General features: G+C 40.5%; 1 protein-coding gene across 10 annotated transcripts in view; it reads right to left on the bottom strand.

Annotated features, from left to right (window-relative positions):
- The window catches only part of NTRK3 (neurotrophic receptor tyrosine kinase 3), a 956,517-nt gene that overhangs the window by 237,703 nt on the left and 695,383 nt on the right, over positions 1-23,431 (bottom strand). For all 10 annotated transcript variants that reach the window (XM_073568722.1, XM_073568721.1, XM_073568726.1 and 7 more), the window contains one exon: positions 20,283-20,471. In XM_073568722.1, coding sequence (XP_073424823.1) covers positions 20,283-20,471 — 189 coding nt within the window. The remainder of the gene's footprint in view (positions 1-20,282; positions 20,472-23,431) is intronic.

Raw genomic sequence — 23,431 nt, 5'->3', positions numbered from 1 at the left:
TGCACGTGACTTTTTTCAGCCACTGAGCAAGGACATACACTGTGGGCAGCAAGATGACATGTGCAGCGTCCGGGGAGAGAGAGAGATTTCACGCACTTTTAAAAAAGTTTTGGTGTGTTTACTGTCCACCACTCCCTGCCGACATTGCTTCCCCATTGGCTTGCATTGGGTTTCGTGTTTCAGTCGGACCTTCGACTTTTCCCGACAGTCGGGCGATTTCGTTCGACTCGACTTTAGAGAAAGTCGGGTTTTATGAAACCCGACTCGACCCTAAAAAAGGCAAAGTCGATCATCTCTAATTGTTAGAAACTGACTTCATGAGGGTGGTCTGAGTGCCAAACGTCCACAGATGGGGGTTGTGATCACAACCCAACATTGTGTGGCCCTACAAAGAAATGGCACCTCACACCATTACTGACCCACTGCCAAACCGATCATACAGGATGTTGCAGGCAGCAGATCGCTCTTCACAGCCTCTCCAGACTCTGTCACGTCTGTCACATGTGCTCAGTGTGAACCTGCTTTCATCTGTGAAGAGCACAGGGCACCAGTGTCGAATTTGCCCATCCTGGTGTTCTGTGGCAAATGCCAAGTGTCCTGTACGGTGTTGGGCTGTGAGCACAACCCCCAACCTATGTAGCACCTCCAGCCTCTGGACACTACACTGATAGACACAGCAAACCTTCTTGCCACAGCTCGCATTGATGTGCCATCCTGCATGAGCTGCAGTACTTGAGCCACTTGTGTGGGTTGTAGAGTCCGTCTCATGCTACCACAATGTGAAAGCACAACCAACATTCAAAAGTGACCAAAACAGCCAGAAAGCATTGGTACTGAGATGTGGTCTGTGGCCCTCACCTGCAGAACCATTCCTTTATTGAGGGTGTCTTGATAATTGCCAATAATTTCCATATGTTGTCTATTCCATTTGCACAACAGCATGTGAAATTGATTGTCAATCAGTGTTGCTTCCTAAGTGGACATTTTGATTTCACAGAAGTTTGATTTACTTGGAGTTATATTCTGTTGTTTAAGTGTTCCCTTTATTTTTTGACCAGTGTGTGTATATATACAGTACAGACCAAAAGTTTGGACACACCTTCTCATTCAAAGAGTTTTCTTTATTTTCATGACTATGAAAATTGAAGATTCACTCTGAAGGCCTCAAAACTATGAATTAACACATGTGGAATTATATAATTAACAAAAAAGCGTGAAACAACTGAAAATATGTCTTATATTCTAGGTTCTTCAAAGTAGCCACCTTTTGCTTTGATTACTGCTTTGCACACTCTTGGCATTCTCTTGATGAGCTTCAAGAGGTAGTCACCTGAAATGGTTTTCACTTCACAGGTGTGCTCTGTCAGGTTTAATAATTGGGATTTCTTGCCTTATAAATGTGGTTGGGACCATCAGTTGTGTTGTGTATAAGTCTGGTGGATACACAGCTGATAGTCCTTCTTAGAGATGAGCGACTGCCTTTTTTAGGGTCGAGTCAGGTTTCATGAAAGCAGACTTTCGCAAAAGTCGGGTCGAATGAAATCGGCCGACTATAGGGAAAAGTCGGAGGCCGACTGAAACACGAAACCCAATGCCAGTCAATGGGGAAGCAAAGTCGGCAGGGAGTGGAGGACAGTAAATACACCTACAGAGCCCATTTCAATGCCACAAACATCAATTCTTATTACTGAAGCTTGTCAATCTTAATTTACTTCATAATAATAGTTATGCATTGAAAACTGGGGGTTGTTTGGCTAAAGTTGTGTGGGGTAGGGCTGGCTCCAGGTTTTCGTGTGCCCTGGGCCAAAGAGTGTCAGTGTGCCACTTTAACACATACCACAACTCATAATGCTCCGATACGGCACAGAAATATACAGTTGTGGCCAAAAGTATTGACACCCCTGCAATTCTGTTAGATAATACTCAGTTTCTTCCTGAAAATGATAGCAATCACAAATTCTTTGGTATTATTATCTTCATTTAATATGTCTTAAATGAAAAAACAAAAAAGAGAAGGAAGCAAAAAGCAAAACAATGATCATTTCACACAAAACTCCAAAAATGGGCCAGACAAAAGTATTGGCACCCTCAGCCTAATACTTGGTTGCACAACCTTTAGCCAAAATAACTGCCACCAACCACTTCCGGTAACCATCAATGAGTTTCTTACAACGCTCTGCTGGAATTTTAGACCATTCTTCTTTGGCAAACTGCTCCAGGCTCCTGATATTTGAAAGGTGCCTTCTCCAAACTGCCATTTTTAGATCTCTCCACAGGTGTTCTATGGGATTCAGGTCTGGACTCATTGCTGGCCACCTTAGAAGTCTCCAGTGCTTTCTCTCAAACCATTTTCTAGTGCTTTTTGAAGTGTGTTTTGGATCATTGTCCTGCTGGAAGACCCATGACCTCTGAGGGAGACCCAGCTTTCTCACACTGGGCCCTACATTATGCTGCAAAATTTGTTGGTAGTCTTCAGACTTCATAACGCCATACACACGGCCAAGCAGTCCAGTGCCAGAGGCAGCAAAGCAACCCTAAAACATCAGGGAACCTCCGCCATGTTTGACTGTAGGGACCATGTTTTTTTCTTTGAATGCCTCTTTTTTTCTTCTGTAAACTCTATGTTGATGCCTTTGCCCAAAAATCTCTACTTTTGTCTCATCTGACCAGAGAACATTCTTCCAAAATGTTTTAGGCTTTTTCAGGTAAGTTTTGGCAAACTCCAGCCTGGCTTTTTTTATGTCTCGGGGTAAGAAGTGGGGTCTTCCTGGGTCTCCTACCATACAGTCCCTTTTCATTCAGACGCCGACGGATAGTACGGGTTGACACTGTTGTACCCTCGGACTGCAGGGCAGCTTGAACTTGTTTGGATGTTAGTCAAGGTTCTTTATCCAACATCAGCACAATCTTGCGTTGAAATCTCTTGTCAATTTTTCTTTTCCGTCCACATCTAGGGAGGTTAGCCACAGTGCCATGGGCTTTAAATTTCTTGATGACACTGCGCATGGTAGACACAGGAACATTCAGGTCTTTGGAGATGGACTTGTAGCCTTGAGATTGCTCATGTTTCCTCACAGTTTGGTTTCTCAAGTCCTCAGACAGTTCTTTGGTCTTCTTTCTTTTCTCCATGCTCAATGTGGTACACACAAGGACACAGGACTGAGTCAACTTTAATCCATGTCAACTGGCTGCAAGTGTGATTTAATTATTGCCAACACCTGTTAGGTGCCACAGATAAGTTACAGGTGCTGTTAATTACACAAATTAGAGAAGCATCACATGATTTTTCGAACAGTGCCAATACTTTTGTCCACCCTCTTTTTTTTGTTTGGTGTGGAATTATATCCAATTTGGCTTTAGGACAATTCTTTGTTCATTAAAGACAAATTAAATGAAGACAATAATACCAAAGAATTTGTGTTTGCAATCATTTTCAGGAAGAAACGGAGTATTATCTGACAGAATTGCAGGGGTGTCAATACTTTTGGCCACAACTGTAGGTATAGTACAATGACAAATAATTCACTGCTTATATGACATGACTGATCTATTTTAAATTGTACAATAGCTCAAAAAAGGGACAGTATATTACTCCATACAGTATTATGGCCACCACATTGTGCGCCATACAGAATAATGAGCCCCACATATTTCTCCATACAGAATAATTGGTCACATATAATGTTCCATACAGTATATGATGAGCTCCACATAATGCTACAGTATATGATGTACCTATGGACGATGCTACAGTGTGTTATGGGCCCAAATAATGCTCTATATATAATGGGCCCCATTTCTAATGCTCCAGTGTATAATGTGCCCAATAGATGCTGCTCCAGTGTCTGATGTCCCCCATTTAGAACGCTCCAGTATATGATGGTCCCTATGAATGATGCTCCAGTGTGTTATGGGCCAAAATAATGCTCCATATATAATGGGCCCCATTTCTAATGCTTCAGTGTAAAATATGCCCCGTAAATGCTGCTCCAGTGTCTGATGTCCCCCATTTGGAATGCTCCAGTATATGATGGGCCTCATGGATGATGATCCAGTGTATGATGGACCCTAATAATGCTCCATATATAATGGGCTCCATTTCTAATGCTCCAGTGTATAATGGACCCCGTAAATGCTGCTCCAGTGTCTGATGTCCCCCATTTAGAATGCTACAGTATATGATGTGCCCCATTTTTAATTAACCCAGGCATGGTATGTGAAAAGAGCTCCATGGAGTAATCTGAAGTGTGTGCTGCCGCATCCTTCACTTTTGGTGTGGGTGAAGGACACAAGGACAGGGGTTGCTCCTGACCAGAAGCCTGCACTGATGACTCAGTGCTTGCATTTTTTGAAACTTCAGAAGAGGAGGCGATAGAGCTGGAGGCTGTTTCAGCAATGTAAGCCAAAAACAGTTCCTGATGCTCCGACTTTAAAAGCAGTCTACCTACTCCCAGAAAAGGGAGCTTTACAGGCCTTCCAGAGATACACCATGACGCAGGCTCAACACCTCCTGCCTTAGCTGCTATTGTGTTTTTGGCACTACCAGCAGATGCACCACCACCACCATCAGTACCAGGTGGCCCCCCACGTCCGCATCCTCTTCCTCCATACCATTCCAAAACTTCCTCATGTTTTGGAAAATGGACCCAAAATACCAGCAGATATATGGTACTGTATCAGAAACGTACAGCTCTATACAGTCTAGGGATAACAGTAAAACTCTGTATATATTTCATGAGTCAGTCATACACAGATGCTCACAGGCTCAGTATGGATTACACAATAAAATAAAAAGTTGAAAAAGGGTACAGTATCACCAGATACAAGGTAAATATAATATAGTGTAAACATTCTGAATCTCCGTTTATATTTCAGGAGGCAGACACAAATGCTCTCAGGCCCAGCATGGATTACACAAGAATAGGAAAAGTTGTAAATGGGCAATGTAACACAAGCGTACAGCTGTATACAGTGTTTGGGTAATCTTAAATCTCCAAATATATTTCCGGAGTAACAGACAGACGTTCACAGGCTCATTATGGATTACACCAGAATCTAAATAGCAAAAAAGGTTACTGTATCAGAAGCATTCAGCTGTATACAGTGTTGACCAAATTTGAAATCTCAGTATATATTTCCGGAGTCACCCTCAGACGCTCACTCAGTCTGGGTTTGCCTATAATACAAAATGTTGTAAAAAAAGGTACTGGATAACAAGATAGCAAGTATATATATTATAGGGTACAATTGAAATCTCTGTATACATAGTCCCGTAGTCACTCTCAGACGCTTACTCAGTACGGATTTGACCGTAATCCAACAAGCAGATATACGATACTGTATCAGAAGTGTACAGCTGTGTACGTTTTTTGTGTAACTAACAATCTCCATATATGTATTTACGGAGTGTCACACACACGCACGCTGACTTTGTATAGATGTGACTGTAATGCGAACAGCAGATATACAATACTGTTTGAGAATCGGACAGCTCAATACGGTGTATGGAGATATGGAAATGTCTGTATATGTATTTACGGAGTGTCACACACACACGCTGACTCTGTATAGTTGTGACCGTAATGTGGACGGCAGATAAACAATACTGTTTGAGAATGGGACAGCTCTATACGGTGTCTGTATGGAAAATTGTAAATCTCCATCTAATTGTATACGGAGTGACACATGCTGTCTCTGTATAGTTTTGACCATAATCAAACAGCAGATATACGAAACTGTTTGAAAAGCGGATAGCTCTATACGGTGTAGGTCTGGAAAAATGGAAAATCTCTTCTGTTTGTTTTTCTAGAGTCACACACAGATAGCTTGTATTTGTCCGTGATACCAGCCAGTACATGGTAGTGTGTGAGGAGCATACACCGCTATACGGTGTGTGAAAAAATGAATGCTCGGTAACTGACCAGAACAAAATAATACAAGTTGGAGTGCTTTGAAAAAAGCAGTTTGAACAGCAGTGTGCACACAGCAATGCAGCTATCAGGTAGCCTTAAAAGGCAGCCTAATCACCACCAGCGCTGCTGCACACAACAAAAATCCTCCCATGTCACTGCACACTAACTGTACAGTGAAAAGCGCTATCAGCAGAAGCTATTTTTTTTTCTTCTTCCCTGCCTAACGCTCTCCCTATTCAGAATCAGCAGCAGCACCTCTCCCTATTCTACAGTAAGTAAGATGTCAGTTGGCGGTCACGGCCTTTTATAGCCACTGTGACACCACACAATGCCAGCCAATCACTTCAATGCCCTTCTCTAAGATGGTCGTGGCCGCTGCCCATGTCATCGCGTTGCCCACAATGTGCATCCCCCATCATTGGTTGAGAAAAGGCGCTGAAAGCATTATTTGAAACGCGACTTTGGCACTCGGCTCGGCGACCTCATGGCCGACCTCACGCTATAGTCGGGTTTCGATCAGCGAAACCCGACTTTAGTTAAAGTCGGCGACTTTTGAATTTGACAGACCCGTTTCGTTCAACTCTAGTCCTACTGAATAGACTGTTAGAATTTGTATTACGGCAAGAAAAAAGCAGCTAAATAAAGAAAAACGAGTGGCCATCATTACTTTAAGAAATGGAGGTCAGTCAGTCCGAAAAATTGGGAAAGATTTGAAAGTATCCCCAAGTGCAGTGGCAAAAACCATCAAGCACTACAAAGAAACTGACTCACATGAGGACCGGCCCAGGAAAGGAAGACCAAGAGTCACCTCTGCTGCAGAGGATAAGTTCATCCGAGTCGCCAGCCTCAGAAATCTCAGGTTATCAGCAGCTCAGATTAGAGACCAGGTCAATGCCACCCAGAGTTCTAGCAGCAGACACATCTCTACAACAACTGTTAAGAGGAGACTTTGTGCAGCAGGCCTTCATGGTAAAATAGCTTATAGGAAACCACTGCTAAGGACAGGCAACAAGCAGAAGAGACTTGTTTGGGCTAAAGAACACAAGGAATGGACATTAGACCAGTGGAAATATGTGCTTTGGTCTGATGAGTCCAAATTTGAGATCTTTGGTTCCAACCACCATGTCTTTGTGCAACGCAGAAAAGGTGAACGGATGGACTCTACATGCCTGGTTTCCACCGTGAAGCATGGTCCCATGGTGAAGCATAGAGGAGGTGTGATGGTGTGGGGGTGCTTTGCTGGTGACATTGTTGGGGATTTATTCAAAATTGAAGGCATACTGAACCAGCATGGCTACCACAGTATCTTGCAGCAGCATGCTATTCCATCCGGTTTGCGTTTAGTTGTACCATCATTTATTTTTCAAAAGGACAATGACCCCAAACACACCTCCAGGCTGTGTAAGGGCTATTTGACCAAGAAGGAGAGTGACTGTGGAGGCCAGATGACCTGGCCTCCACAGTCACCAGACCTGAACTATTCGAGATGGTTTGGGGTGAGCTGGACTGCAGAGTGAAGGCAAAAGGGCCAATAAGTGCTAAGCATCTCTGGGAACTCCTTCAAGACTGTTGGAAGACCATTTCCAGTGACAACCTCTTGAAGCTCATCAAGAGAATGCCAAGAGTGTGCAAAGCAGTAATCAAAACAAAAAATAGCTACTTTGAAGAACTTGGAATATAAGACATATTTTCAGTTGTTTCACACTTTTTTGTTAATTATATAATTCCACATGTGTTAATTAATAGTTTTGATGCCTTCAGAGTGAATCTACAATTTTCATAGTCATGAAAATAAAGAAAACTCTTTGAATGAGAAGGTGTGTCCAAACTTTTTGTCTGTACTGTATACATATTCATATATACTGTATATTGTAGCAAAGCCAGGTAGGACTGGGTTAAAGTCTAGCACTGAAGGTCTTGATTAGATGCACCTGACTAGCTTTGACTAAGAACCAGAAAATGGATTCACCTTGTGTCAGTCTGCTGGGTGCTTGAGCAGAGTGGAGATTTTAAAGCTGGTAAGTGACCAGCCCAAACGTGAGCTGGCTATAGCTGTGAGAGGGACAAGCCAGAGTCTCCCTTTGAATGGAGACTGCATGGATCAGCTATGCAAGCTGAGCAATCTGTGTGCTGGAGTTGCAGTGTAATGTGTGCAAGCTGCAGCCTGTTCATTGTGAACTGAGCATGGAATTGAACACATATTTGATGCTGGAAGCTGCTGGAGTTCAGAGTGAAGGGGATACTTTGACAGGTAGGACTGTACCTCTTCTGTGTATAAAGTTTGCTCCAGTAAATAGGACTGTAATCTGTTGAATGAAATGCTGATTTGCTGTTAAAAGTTTGTGCCCAGAAGAAGCTGCTTTGTTTTTAATCCCTTGGAGTTTTATGAAAGCAATAAAACTGCACATATTTGGACCAAATCACATTTCCCGTATGAATGCTATGTAATGCGGAGCATGAATCCCTAAAATATCTATACAGTATATATAATTACCTTGTAATGTCTTCACATCCTGTTCCATCCAGATGTGTCCGGATCCCAGAATTCCAAGCGGCGGAAGTTCACCGACCGCCATATTGGAACACCCAAGTGATGGGTATCTCAATATAGAAACTGCTGGTGGTACCACCCTCTTGCGCGGTACCACCAGTGGAACACCATCGCACCACACGCACACGGTCTGATTTACTGCACCTGCACAAATGTCGTGCAGGCGCAGTGAATCATTTGGCTGATCCCGGCAGCAGATGTGCGACGTGTCTACAGGCAGAGGAAGCCGGTCACGTTAAAGAGGTTTTCCCACGAACGAAAGTTCATTTTAAAAATTGTCTGTGTCTGACCGTGTACGGAGCATACCACATCTCCTGGGCAGGGAAGGAAGCAAAAGACAATACTGACATTACAGCAGGGGATCACCGAGGATTCATTTTGTGAGGTAAAATATTTCACTGACTGTTTTTAAACAATATTTTACCTCACAAAATGTATCCTCTGTGATCTCATGCTGCAATGTCAGTATTGTCTTTTGCATACTCCCCTGCCCAGGAGCTGTGGTATATTCTGTACATGGTCAAACACAGACAAAGGAAGAAGACAGCAGATGGGGGGGGGAGAGAGAAAGCACACAGGGGTGAGAGAGACAGAGCACAGGGGGAGACAGCTCAAATGGGACAGCACATGAGGGGAGAACACAGCACAGGAAGGCGAGAGACAGCAGACAAGGGGGATAGCACATGGGGTAGACAAGTCAAAGAAGAGAGCACAGACGGGAGAAGTCAGCACATGGGGAAAGAGAGAGTGGATAGGTGGGTGAGCACATGGGGAGAGATTCTCAACGCTGCAAAGACCTGCCCCAATTGTGATGTGATAGCATTGGGCCTCCATCTAGTGTATATTTGTATAGATTCATCTATCTATCTACACTAAAATGTACTATAATGTAAATGTAAATATAAATGTACACCCTAAAGTAAACATTTATTTGATAATCTATGTTTATTTCTATAAATATCTACACTATGCAAAACCACAATGCAAAGTACACAAAAATCACATACTAATTATAATAGTAATGCCCTCTTATCTGACAGTGGACTTGTCATCATTTTTTAATTTACCATATTAATCTAATATATAAAGCTCAAGTGTGTGTATGTATGTATGTATGTATGTATGTATGTATGTATGTGGGTATGTCCGGGATTGGCATCCGCACCGTCGCAGCTACAGCCATAAAATTTGGCACAGTCACACGTCTGGACCCGAGAGTGTCCTAGGCTATGTTGTGAGGTGAAATTTTAACCCCACGCGTTTCAATTCACCAAACAATTTTGCCCCTATCTACATAATGTGAAAAAAGTGTGTGTATCAAGCCCCGCCCCTCATGATGTCATAATAGTTGCCATGACGACGCTGATGTCATCAAAGGTTGCAAGCCCCGCCGCTCACTATGATGTCATAATGGTTTACTATGGGATGGAGGATGTGTGATGGGTATATGGGCACTGGACTATGGGATGGAGGATATGTATGACGGGTATATGGGCACGGGACTATGAGATGGAGGATGTGTGATGGGTATATGGGCACTGGACTATGGGATGGAGGATATGTATGATGGGTATATGGGCATGGGACTATGGGATGGAGGATATGTATGATGGGTATATGGGCATGGGACTATGAGATGAAGGATGTGTGATGGGTATGTGAGCACTCGACTATGGGATGGCAAATATGTATGATGGGTATATGGGCATGGGACTATGGGATAGAGGATGTGTGATGGGTATATGGGCACTCGACTATGGGATGGAGGATATGTATGATGGGTATATGGGCACGGGCCTATGGGATCGTTGATATGTATGATGGGTATATGGGCACGGGACTATGGGATGGAGGATGTGTGATGGGTATATGGGCATGGGACTATGGGATAGAGGATGTGTGATGGGTATATGGGCACTCAACTATGGGATGGAGGATATGTATGATGGGTATATGGGCATGGTCCTATGGAATCGTGGATATGTATGATGGGTATATGGGCACGGGACTATGGGATGGAGGATAATTATAACTTGCTATAACTAATCACAGTTAGTTACTATGCCCGGGCAGTGTCGGGCTCTTCAGCTAGTATCTATATAAAAAAACATTCTGATTGGCCATTATGACTAATATTAGACTCATTCTTTCTTGTCCCTGTTGTTTTAGCAGCCATATTGGCACAGACATCAATAGGCTGGTTATGACTTCTACAGGAGAATTTTCTAGGCATACTCTCATCTGGGCATAGGTCATTGTGTATGGAGAGAGACGAGTTGGGGTGTGATTACAATCTATTGTGTTATGTTCTGTATAATAGATATGTTTTCTGTCATTATAATCCTGCCTCTAATGGTAATGAATGCTGAAACAGAGCAGTAAGTGTGAGCCTAGTATTAGGCTTAATAGCCAGTGGGAAAATTACAAGATTTCGGGGGTGTTTTTTGTAATAAAGAAATCTGAAATATAGAAATAAATATCAAAATTTAAAAAGACACAGACTTAACCTGATTTAAACAATATGTCATTTTTAATGCCACATTCTTTTTAAAATCCTTCAGGAATCAAAGCCAACTGCAATCTCTGCAATTCTTTTACTGATACCTTTAATTTTGGCATTGCTCACCTACAGGAAACTACTGTTCATGCTGATAGTCATACTGTACATAGGACAAGCTGCTGCACTATTCCAGAGGCAGACAATAATATAAAAACCTTTGTCCTAGTGTACACTTATTTTAAACACTAGAACCTACATAATGACTACCGCCTGAGGCACCTACCGGTGAATACATAAGAATACACTGCAGATAAAATGTATATCTATGACCGACACAGTTTCATACAAAACTTGGTTGTGCAGAGACATAACTCCCAGGTCACTTGTCAATCCAGCAGGTACAAAGCTCCTCACACCACATTTTTATGGAAACAAAAGGCTACAGAATTGTATTAACTAAAATATTATGAAATGAAAGTTTCTCCTTCTACTGACAATAATTTTCCTCCAACCTTGTAAATCACTAAAAAATGCTCGGCCTAACCATTTTCCAGAAGCAGTAATGTACATAACTGCAGAAAGCATCATCATAACTAAATACCATCCAAAGAAAAAAAGGTGTATAGAGTCTTAAAAAATGTTTTCTTAAACTTTATTAAAGATTAAACAATTTAAAATGCATCTAAAATTCAACACAGGGATGCACTGGAGGATCACCTGCTGTATTATAAAATTATATACAGTCTGACAAGGAATTATATAGTATATAGCAAAATACCAATTGTAGATATATACAAACGCTACTTCATTTGACAAAATATTTGCATAGTGCAAAAAATGCTACCTTGTTTTTATTTTTCGAAATAATAGTACTAGTTGCATGATGATAATCAGATAGCAGTAAGACAGCTTATATATTTTGCAGACTGATGTCACGTTTGGACCTGATGTCCCTTATAAATATTTGTGCAAAAAAATGCTGCCTTATTTAGGCAAATGACAATGAAATGACTTACATATTATGCAGACTGGAATGATGTGTGGTCCTGGTGCCCCGATGTACGTTTAACCATTTTTGCTTCTTCTGGGGGAGCACTGTAAGTTTTCTTATTGTGATCTGACTATCATCATGCAACTAGTACCATTATTTAAAAAAAACAACAAAGTACCATTTTTGCACTATGCAAATATTTTGGCTAATGAAGTAGCATTTGCAAATGTCTACAATTGGTACACTGCTATATACTATGTAATTCCTGGCTAGACTGTATATAATTATATAATATAGCAGGTGATCCTCCACTGCATTTCTCTGTTGAATTTTACATGCATTTTAAATTGTTTAATCTTTAATACAGATTAAGAAAAAAATGTTTTAAGACTCTATACACCTTTTCTTTCATTGGATGGTATTCATGGCTTAGGTATGTCTTCAATAGCTATTTGTGTATTCTTTATATGTTTGTAATCATCATAACGAAATACTCCACAACTACAGTACCAGGGTCCCTCCTCTATGCTTATCTACTGCCACCTACAGGAGAGGAGGGATGTATTGCAGTGACAGCTCATTATCATTCTTGATTGCTGAGCTGATACTACCTCTAGCACTTGTTTTGCCTGCTGGTCATTTGCTCATCTATTTAATAATGGTTTAGGGGTAGAGATGAGTGAATAATTTCCAATGGAATTGAATTCTACTCAAATATTACAAAAATCTGCACTCATTTTTTTATAATCCACTTCTACACGGTTTCTGCGAAATGGGGGCCACTGGCAACCATTTTTCTGAACTGTAAAACAGTAAGAAAATAAAAAATACTTACCGCTAATCTCTCCAGCCTCTTCACTTCTCACCACCACTTGACTGTTTCTTGTCCCATCTTCTTATCACAATGATGAGTGCCCAAATCCCCAGGCCTCTCACGCTAGGCAAAGACTTCCACCTCTGATGAGCCAAGAACAGTTTTGGGCATGAGTGCACAGGGTCACTGTGCACATGATGAATTAATGACATTTTGTTAGGTTGCACACAACCATCCTGTGCCTCTTCCAAAGCCATATCTCTTGGCCTATTGAGAGGAGGATCAGGGGTTCAGTGCTCACAGCATTGGTGAGAAGATGCCTCAGGAACCGGACATTAGGAGGTGATGAACGCAGGGACACAAAAGGTTAGTGTAAGTATTTTTTTTTTATTTTAACCTCTTACATTTATTATGTTCTGGGGTCTAAATAGAGCATAATAAGGGACATTAAATTTGCAGAGAATAACTTCTCTGCAAATCAAATTTCTGGGGAAAATTGATGCGAACAGGTAAATTTGAAGTTTGAGATCCGCCCATCTCTAGATCGGGCGTTAAATCACATTTGAACTTTTTGTGCACCATGAAAGCTGTCAAAAGTAAAGATAATGCAATAGGCTATCTGTAGTCTTATAAGAAAACATCTACATGTTGCATCCTTTCCAGAACTAGAAAAGTAGCTATAGTGAATGCAGAAAATTTGGCTGGTGCCAACATTGTGTTTTCATGATATATATAAAAAAAAAGTATAATCCAACTTATATTTGCCTATTAGCTTCATAAATAAAAATAATAACAAAAATAACTAAAAGTTGCAAAAGGTGGGGGGCAAATAGAGCTCTGGCTCAAGCGACTTAATAGCATTTATGACTTCTGTAAACCCTATGACTATGGCAAACACCAGGAATGATCTGCTGCTAATTTACTCACCTGCTTTGATAAGTCACATCTCTTTTTTTACTTTTTAACAGCTTAGATTGCTAAGATCACGGCAACGCTAAGTAGGATTGTAGACTACCCAGAAACAACATACTTGTCCTCATGACCCTTCTTTCTAGCAGTACACTAATGACTGCTACAGTATGAGTGAAACATAACTGAGACTGGAAATTGTTCTCATCTGCTTCTATCCCAATATCAGTATCCATAAACCTGTTTTTAATATTTCAGATCTGGCTCTACTAAGCTGAACTAAGTGGAAACAAATCAGCATCCGTCATCATGTGCCATAAGCAATTTTTGTTAGCATAAGGTGGACAGAAATCTATATCCCGCCAACGTTCTATTAATAGTGTATCAAGGAGTTGTTTTTCACGGGCCGTAACTTAGTAACATTTATTGACATGCCCTTTTATGAAAAAGAAGCTGGTAAGCAGAATAAATAGGACGCATGCATGAACAAAGACTGGAAAATAAAATTTAGTGCATGGAGAAGATCATTGAGAGTGATATGCGTTATAACTCCTCTACTCCATAAATCTGCTTTAGACAGTTGAACCTGTAAAGGTTCAACTGTCTAAAGCCTGATAAAACAAAAATAAATAAAGATTATATCAAATATTAATGCGATTTTGCGCCTTTCCAATGGAAAACCTCATCATGAAGATGCACTTATTGCAATTATTTCTAAATATTAAAGTATTTGTCCCTTGCCATCTTCAGTGTAGATCAGAAAAAGGATATGAAGAAATGGGAAAAGCCTTCCATTTATATGGTTAAATGCCAGCAAGAATATGGCACCATGGTGACACAATGACCAGCCCTATCTTTTACTGCACTGGGATCTTGAGTTAGAATCTGATCATGGACAAAATATGCATGGGGTTTGTATATTCTCTCTGTGTTTGGCCGGGGTCAGACTTGCGAGAAACTCGGACAAGTCTCGCACGTCATTACCCGGCACTGCCGCCGGCACTCAGATCGGAGCATTCAGCTGCATGGACGTGGGAGACTCGTCCGAGTTTCTCACAAGTCTGACCCCGGCTTTTATGTGATCTTCATACAGTACTTCAAAAATATACTAATAGCTTAAATGACTTGTAAAATTGGCTCTGGTTCATCCGGATGGGCCTACGAAGTGAAAATTATGTTACTAGCCCCATTGTGGACAAATACTGATGATCTTAGGTGCTGTATAGAGATGCTAAATATTTAGACATTATTATAAGTAAAGTAAAATAAAGTGTAAATTTGTAATAATTAGTCTTGTTGCTTGGATTGTTTATCTTTTGTAGCAAACACGCCCTTTGGGTATAGTCAGCAGAACAACGATACATGTAGGAAGCAATATAGATCTAGCAGAAGTTAAAAATTCTAACTTTATTAGTGCTTTTTAAAAATATTAAAAAAGGCAAGTAGTTATAAAGCACACATACATTAGACTACATTTTTTGACCCTGATAAAAGTTCTTAATCGTTCTTGTTCTTATACTCCCTAGTACTGGCTTGGTGCATAGATCCCTGATCACAGCTGCAAAATTACCCACTGCACTGCCAAGCTAATTTTTTCTTGATTTTCATGTTTGATTTTTATAACTAGCAGAAGACAGTCCCTATTATTCTTCATAGAATCTTATAAATAATTGACAAGCGGTGTAAAAATTCCCTTTTGATGATGGAAAGGTAAGACATTGTAGTGACACACCCCTTTTGAAAGAAGAATGGTTACACCCTGTTGTCACTTTCTTCATAAGTTTGGAAGAGGAATAGCAGAGGAACAGCACAATGCTAAATGCTAAGGTTGATTTCAAGAACGCGCAAAACAGAAGAGTTAATCATTTTTAATTAAGGGTATGTGCACATGTCATATTTTTCATGCAATTTCTGCACAAAATCTGACTTGATAAATTTTACAAACACATTTCATAAAATGAATGTCTGTTGTGCACATGTCTTGTCTGTCATGTCTTTTAACCGCTTCAGAGTTCGGAAATCCTGAAGCTGTTAAAATAAGTGACTTCTCCATGTTTGCTTTGTTGGCACTTCCCTGGAGCGGCTTTGCCTTAAAAAAGCACAGTGGGTGTGCCAGCGTCTAAAGGACTACATGTGCAGATACCCTAACAGCGGTAAGGAGTTTTGTTCCAATGACTTTTCTAATATAAGAAAAACTGGATTAAAATCAAAAATAATAATTGTATTCAGTTAAAAACAGAATTATGTAAATGTTTTCACCTATCATGTACAGTGGGGCAAAAAAGTATTTAGTCAGTCAGCAATAGTGCAAGTTCCACCACTTAAAAAGATGAGAGGCGTCTGTAATTTACATCATAGGTAGACCTCAACTATGGGAGACAAACTGAGAAAAAAAAATCCAGAAAATCACATTGTCTGTTTTTTTTTTCATTTTATTTGCATATTATGGTGGAAAATAAGTATTTGTCAGAAACAAAATTTCATCTCGATACTTTGTGATATATCCTTTGTTGGCATTGACAGAGGTCAAACGTTTTCTGTAAGTCTTCACAAGGTTGCCACACACTGTTGTTGGTATGTTGGCCCATTCCTCCATGCAGATCTCCTCTAGAGCAGTGATGTTTTTGGCTTTTCGCTTGGCAACACGGACTTTCAACTCCCTCCAAAGGTTTTCTATAGGGTTGAGATCTGGAGACTGTCTAGTCCACTCCAGGACCTTGAAATGCTTCTTACGAAGCCACTCCTTCGTTGCCCTGGCGGTGTACTTTGGATCATTGTCATGTTGAAAGACCCAGCCACGTTTCATATTCAATGCCCTTGCTGATGGAAGGAGGTTTGCACTCAAAATCTCACGATACAAGGCCCCATTCATTCTTTCATGTACCCGGATCAGTCGTCCTGGCCCCTTTGCAGAGAAACAGCCCCAAAGCATGATGTTTCCACCACCATGCTTTACAGTAGGTATTGTGTTTGATGGATGCAACTCAGTATTCTTTTTCCTCCAAACACGACAAGTTGTGTTTCTACCAAACAGTTCCAGTTTGGTTTCATCAGACCATAGGACATTCTCCCAAAACTCCTCTGGATCATCCAAATGCTCTCTAGCAAACTTCAGACAGGCCCAGACATGTACAGGCTTAAGCAGTTGGACACGTCTGGCACTGCAGGATCTGAGTCCATGGTGGCGTAGTGTGTTACTTATGGTAGGCCTTGTTACATTGGTCCCAGCTCTCTGCAGTTCATTCACTAGGTCCCCCCGCGTGGTTCTGGGATTTTTGCTCACCGTTCTTGTTATCATTCTGACCCCACGGGGTGGGATTTTGCGTGGAGCACCAGATCGAGGGAGATTATCAGTGGTCTTGTATGTCTTCCATTTTCTAATTATTGCTCCCACAGTTGATTTCTTCACTCCAAGCTGGTTGGCTATTGCAGATTCAGTCTTCCCAGCCTGGTGCAGGGCTACAATTTTGTTTCTGGTGTTCTTTGACAGCTCTTTGGTCTTCACCATAGTGGAGTTTGGAGTCAGACTGTTTGACGGTGTGCACAGGTGTCTTTTTATACTGATAACAAGTTTAAACAGGTGCCATTACTACAGGTAATGAGTGGAGGAAAGAGGAGACTCTTAAAGAAGAAGTTACAGGTCTGTGAGAGCCAGAAATCTTGATTGCTTGTTTCTGACCAAATACTTATTTTCCACCATAATATGCAAATAAAATGAAAAAAAACAGACAATGTGATTTTCTGGATTTTTTTTTCTCAGTTTGTCTCCCATAGTTGAGGTCTACCTATGATGTAAATGACAGACGCCTCTCATCTTTTTAAGTGGTGGAACTTGCACTATTGCTGACTGACTAAGTACTTTTTTGCCCCACTGTACATTATGCCAATACATACTACATGAAGCTCAATAAATCATATTTGTGCATGATTCCATTTTTCACTTGTTCCAACCAAGATGACTGAGTTAAGCGATTAGATCATTTAGATAATTTGCTAAGAATGGAGACTACAGTCGATAAAGAAATGCGCTTCCTAATATTTGCCAACTTGAATAACCCCAACCACCACCAACAGCACCACCATCTTTCCAGGAAGGTGGTAATCAGCAAAGTTTATGCATCAAATGCGTAAATTGCAAGTGTATGTCTTGTAGACCAGAAAACAGCCAAATATTTAAAGGCTAGTCATATTCTTATATTTTGTAGCACAGAAAATACTTATTTTCAAATTCCAGTCTTAAACACCATAGAGATGATAATAATTAGTATGATTCTTTTAGAGAAATTTTCAAAGCAAAGCAGACAGTAAAAGTAAAATGTTGATAAAATGCAATAAGCAAAGATAAATGAATGCAGAAAGCAAAGATGAAAGCGAAAGTCCTTGACCTAATTCACCGTCCTAATGAGAACATAACATCAATTCTGTCTCCTGTGACCTAGAAGAACTTGTGAAAAGTTTCTTTCTCCAGAATGTCCCATGCCTCACAAAATTTCAGTAGAAAAGTTGAATGTAGACGTTTGAAAGGGAATGTAGATGTTTGACATGGGTGGGATTACAGAACCTTAAAAGCACTTTTTGACCCATAAGAACATCAGCAGTTGTTCTTGCTTTGTAGAAGGGATATGGATTTGGAAACTATTCATCTTATTGGTATGTAATGCCATGAGCTTTATGTGCTCATTAAAGTGAAAGTCTAGAAATTATTTATACATTTATTTATTTTAATTTTTATTTCTCTTGTCATTGGGCAACTTGATTGTCCTTTAGAAGGTAGACCAAACAGAGGAGGCTTGTGTATTTGTGCTATCTCAGATGACCATTGATCTAGTAATGTCTACACTAATAGTAATTGTACTGGTTACAGCTTGAAAAGTTTATGGAAATCGACAATGTAATAATTAGTCTATTGCTTTGAGGATCTAATATGTTACATTAAGTAGCTCTTTTGCACATTTCAACAAGTAGGTGCACTCATCAAAGGCAGTCAGGGGACCGATTTGGAAAAAGGGATGTAAAAACATTGGGGCAATATAACATTCATGGACAAATCAGATCTAATATTTAACTTTTTACATCAATAGCAATGTGAGTTTTAGCTCAGCACTTGAATATGGTAAAGGATCAATCCTAAATTATCACTGCATTCGATAAATTCTGATCAAAACATAGTTACATCAATACTTTTGGAATTTTAGGAAGCTTAGCAATGCCTCATATCTAATTGCATGATGGTTACAGCATTTATCATATTTCATTTTAAGGGGTTGTCCAATGTAAAACTCCAAGTCTGCAGTCAATATATGTGACTGCAGACATGTGAATCCTCACATCGTGTACTGTACACATACTGTAACGCTCTATTAATTGGCCTCCCCCTCACTCGACTCTCCCCTCTCCAGTCCATCCTTAATGCAGCAGCCAGGGTTGTCCATCTGGCTAATCGTTTCTCGGACAAGTCCACTCTTCGCCAGTCGTTACACTGGCTGCCCATTCATTACAGGATACAATTCAAAGTACTTGTTCTCACCCACAAAGCTCTCCACAGTGCAGCACCCCTTACATCTCCTCCCTCATTTCAGTCTATCGGCCTAACCGACCACTGCGCTCTGCAAATGACTTTCGACTAACCTCTGCCCTAATCTGTACCTCCCACTCCCGACTCCAAGACTTCTCCCATGCTGCGCCAATCCTCTGGAATGCTGTACCCCAAGATATTAGGACCATCCATAATTTGCATAGTTTTAGGCGCTCGCTCAAAACACATTTGTTCAGAGCGGCCTATCACATTCAGTAATCAAAGTCATTTTATGCTTGTGTGTGTGTAGCCCATTCACTATCTTCATCTATCCCCCACTCCCTGAAGATGGCTGGACCATCATTGTAAATACATCATTGTAAATACAAACCTGTGCTTTGTATCGCCCCCACCTCATTGTAGATTGTAAGCTCCCACGAGCAGGGTTGTCTTATTTCGCTTTAATTTTTGTATTGTTAACATTATTACTTATGACTGCTGTGTTTGAAACTGTTCAACTGTAAAGCGCTGCGGAATATGTTGGCGCTATATAAATAAAGATTATTATTATTATTATTGTGTGAGCATTCTCCGTTGATGGCAACAAACAATCATGTGACTGCAAGAAGGATATTTGCATACCTTCCGCCCGCACACATTCAGAACAGTCTGTATCTGATTTCGCCCAATACATTTGCATTGAATTAGACTAGATACAGCCTAGTTGGCACGTGACCACATGTATGAAAATTGCATTCTTGCCGTCACGCCTCCTCCTTTCCTGGTGCTGACAATGGAGAATCCTGACAGAGTGCCATGCACACAATATGAGGATTTACAAGTCTGCAGTCACATAGAGTAACTGCAGACTTGGAGTTTTAGATTAGACAACCCCTTTAATGTTGCTTTTAATGCATTAATGATTACATTATGCAATATAATATCTTCAATATAATAAATCCAAGAAAAAAACACCACAATGCCAACTAAAACTTCAACTACCATCATATACTAATTACTAAATGAATTAATCTGACTTTCCTAGCTATGCTATACTTAGTGCTATAGTTATAAGAAATGTCATACTTACATGTATCTGGCTTGTGACAGTTGTGGCCTTGACGGAAATACTGTGGATTTTCAATAACTGGGATACGAGTCATTCCAATTACAACAGTGTCTGGACCAGCATCTAAAGAGTTTGGTGTTGTGATGCCATGGTTAATATGATGGAGGGGACTGGCAGAATCTTCTTCTCCACTTATCACAGCAACAGGACCTTTCAAATAAAAGAAAAACTATATAATAAGTGTAATAAATTGTTATCTTTTTTCTTTATTACTTTGGGAAAATTTAAATACATCAAATTAATGTGAAGGATTTACTTTACTAAATAAATTAATGTAATGGAAGAAAAAAGGAACAAAAAAGTCCAAAACTACTTTAGTGACAGGGGAGGGGAGAGGCGGAGCAGCGTTTCACTGAGGCAGGAGTCAGCAGCTGTGGCTGAAGCCTGTGCGGCTGCTAAAGAGAAATTAATATTTATTTTTCTGTAATAGCGCTTCCAGCAAACATCCTACTTACCTTGCTGCGCGCTCTCACTGCATCTCGTTTATTCTGGCACCAGAAGCTATTCCTGCTGAGTGATCACGTGGCCCCGCTCATTAAGGTAATGAATATTCATAGAATCATAGAATCGTAGAGTTGGAAGGGACCTCCTGGGCCATCTGGTCCAACCCACTGCTCAAAGCAGGATTCGCTAAATCATCCCAGCCAGATGTCTGTCTAGCCTCTGTTTGAAGACTTCTATTGGAGGAGAACTCATCACCTCTCGTGGCAGCCTGTTCCACTCATTGGTCAATCTAACTGTCAAAAAGTTTTTTCTAATATCTAATCTGTGTCTCCTCCCATTCAGTTTCATCACATTGCTTCTGGTCTTTCCTTGTGCAAATGAGAATAAAGATGATCCTTCTACAATGTGACAGCCCTTGGAATATTTGTAGACAGCTATTAAGTCTCCTCTCAGTCTTCTCTTCTGCAAGCTAAACATTCCAAAACCGTGCAACCTTTCCTCATAAGACAGGGTTTGCAGACCGGTCACCATTCTGGTCACTCTTTTCTGAACTTGCTCTAGTTTGTTGATGTCTTTTTTAAAATGTGGTGCCCAAAACTGAACGCAGTATTCCAGATGAGGTCTGACCAAAGAGGAGTAAAGGGCAATAATGACTTCACATGATCTAGACTGTATGCTTCTGTTAATACATCCTAGAATTGCATTTGCCTTTTTTGCTGCTGCATCACACTGTTGACTCATATTCAGTCTGTAAGCTATTAGAATACCCAAGTCTTTTTCACATGTGCTGTTGCTTAGCCCTATTCCTCCCATTCTGTATATGCTTTTTCATTTTTATTGCCCAGATGTAGTACTTTGCATTTTTCCCTGTTAAAAACCATTCTGTTAGTTGCTGCCCACTGCTCCAGTTTATTTATATCTTTTTGAATCCTCTTCTATCTCTCTTCATGCTTTTCCACTCCAATAGATGTGGAGTGAATATTCATTACCTTAATGAGCAGGGCCACAGGATCGCTCGGCCGCAGGAGATTCTGGAGCCAGAAAGAGATGCAGCAAGAGCGCGCAGGCAAGGTAAGTGGGATGTTTTGTTGTTTTTCTTTTATAGGCCCCACACACACAGGGATAGGGAATAAGATGACATGCATACAAAGATAGGGGATAAGGAGCCATGCACATGCATATAAGGACAGGACGGGGGTAGTCATGCATACAAGGACAGTGACGGGGGAGCCATGCATACTAGGATAGGGATCGGGAAGCCATGCATACAAGGACAGGGATGAGGAGCCATGCATATCAAGATGGGGATGAGAGGACAATGCATACCCGGCTTATACTCAAGTCAATGAGTTTACCCAGCCTTCCGTGGCAAAATCTAGAGCCTTGGTTTATACTCGGGTTGACTTATACTCGAGTATATACGGTATTTTTTTTGTTTTTGCCAATATCTGAAAATATCAGTGGGAAAACTAAGGAAATATTTGTCTGTTTCTCTCTTTAAAAGAAAAAAAAATGAGGACCACAATGGATCAATGAAATACATTTAAAGTGTTCCCCTTTGTTATATGCAATTATCCATAATTATCTTTAACTAGGTATAATTACTTTTGTATATCTGACACATTTTTTCTACAATGACAGCACTAGTAACTATGGCTTGGATTGTCACTGGTTTTATTTTAATTTGTTTTGCACCAATTGTTTATTTTTATTTATTTCACATATTGTGCCTCCATATGATAAAAAAAACATTTTGGGGTATTTAAACAGTTAAATACTTTTTTATCTAGTTTGCCTTGGTTTATTAACTCCAGTTACAGTGGACATGTTAATTCCTGACTGCACAGAAGCGCTGACTAAGTCTCCAAGGACCGAGCAGGTGTGGCTCCTTCTCTATACCCAATGAAAACTTGACCTTATGGCCATTAGTGCTTCCTATTACTGTGTACATAGCGCTTCTTCAACATTGTGAATATAGCAATAGATGAGGCAGAGACTGCAATAAACCATTTGTGCCATCTTTATGGGAAGCTTTGTTGTGTCTGATAGCTGGTTCCCTACTTATGTAGTTGCACAATCGCATCAACAATGCAATAACATTTTAGAATCACCCTGTAGAGTACAACGTGGACCACCTTGATGTTTAAAGTCTATGGGTGGTCAAAAAGTAGGTAAATTGTTTAAATAGAGCTAAATTAAATCCCAAGGACTATGGCACATGGAATTCCCACAGTCTGCAAATGTATCAACTTCCTCTGGAAGTGACAAGGTCAATCCCTCACATATTCTTGGGAATTTTGCCTAAGTAATCACCTGTCACGAGTGTGTCAGAGGCTGCAGACCATTGCACTGCATCTGACTGCAGAAGGTCTCAGCAGTTTGCTTTGCAGACTTCTTTCTAGTCATTCTGGCTCTAGGACCCAGTGGCAACCTTCTTTTTACTATAATGGACACACCAGGGACAGGGTGTTTATAACTCCCTGCTTGCTGCTGGAAGTGGCCGGTGATATTTCCATTTCAATGTTAAGGCTTGGAGCTATAGAAGTTGGCTATCTTTCTCTTTGTTTTTTTGAGGGACGTCTGTGCTTCTCTTTGAGTCTACTCAAGCTAAGTGTTTCTCTTGTTTGTGCATCCCATCTGTATTTAGTGGCAGTGGGGATTGACTA

The sequence above is a fragment of the Dendrobates tinctorius genome, unplaced genomic scaffold (genome assembly GCF_039654945.1).
Source record: "Dendrobates tinctorius isolate UK_male_01 unplaced genomic scaffold, ASM3965494v1 ptg000022l, whole genome shotgun sequence".
Taxonomy (NCBI): domain Eukaryota; kingdom Metazoa; phylum Chordata; class Amphibia; order Anura; family Dendrobatidae; genus Dendrobates; species Dendrobates tinctorius.
The sequence above is the reverse complement of the archived record's forward strand: the minus strand, read 5'-3'. Positions and strand labels throughout refer to the sequence as shown.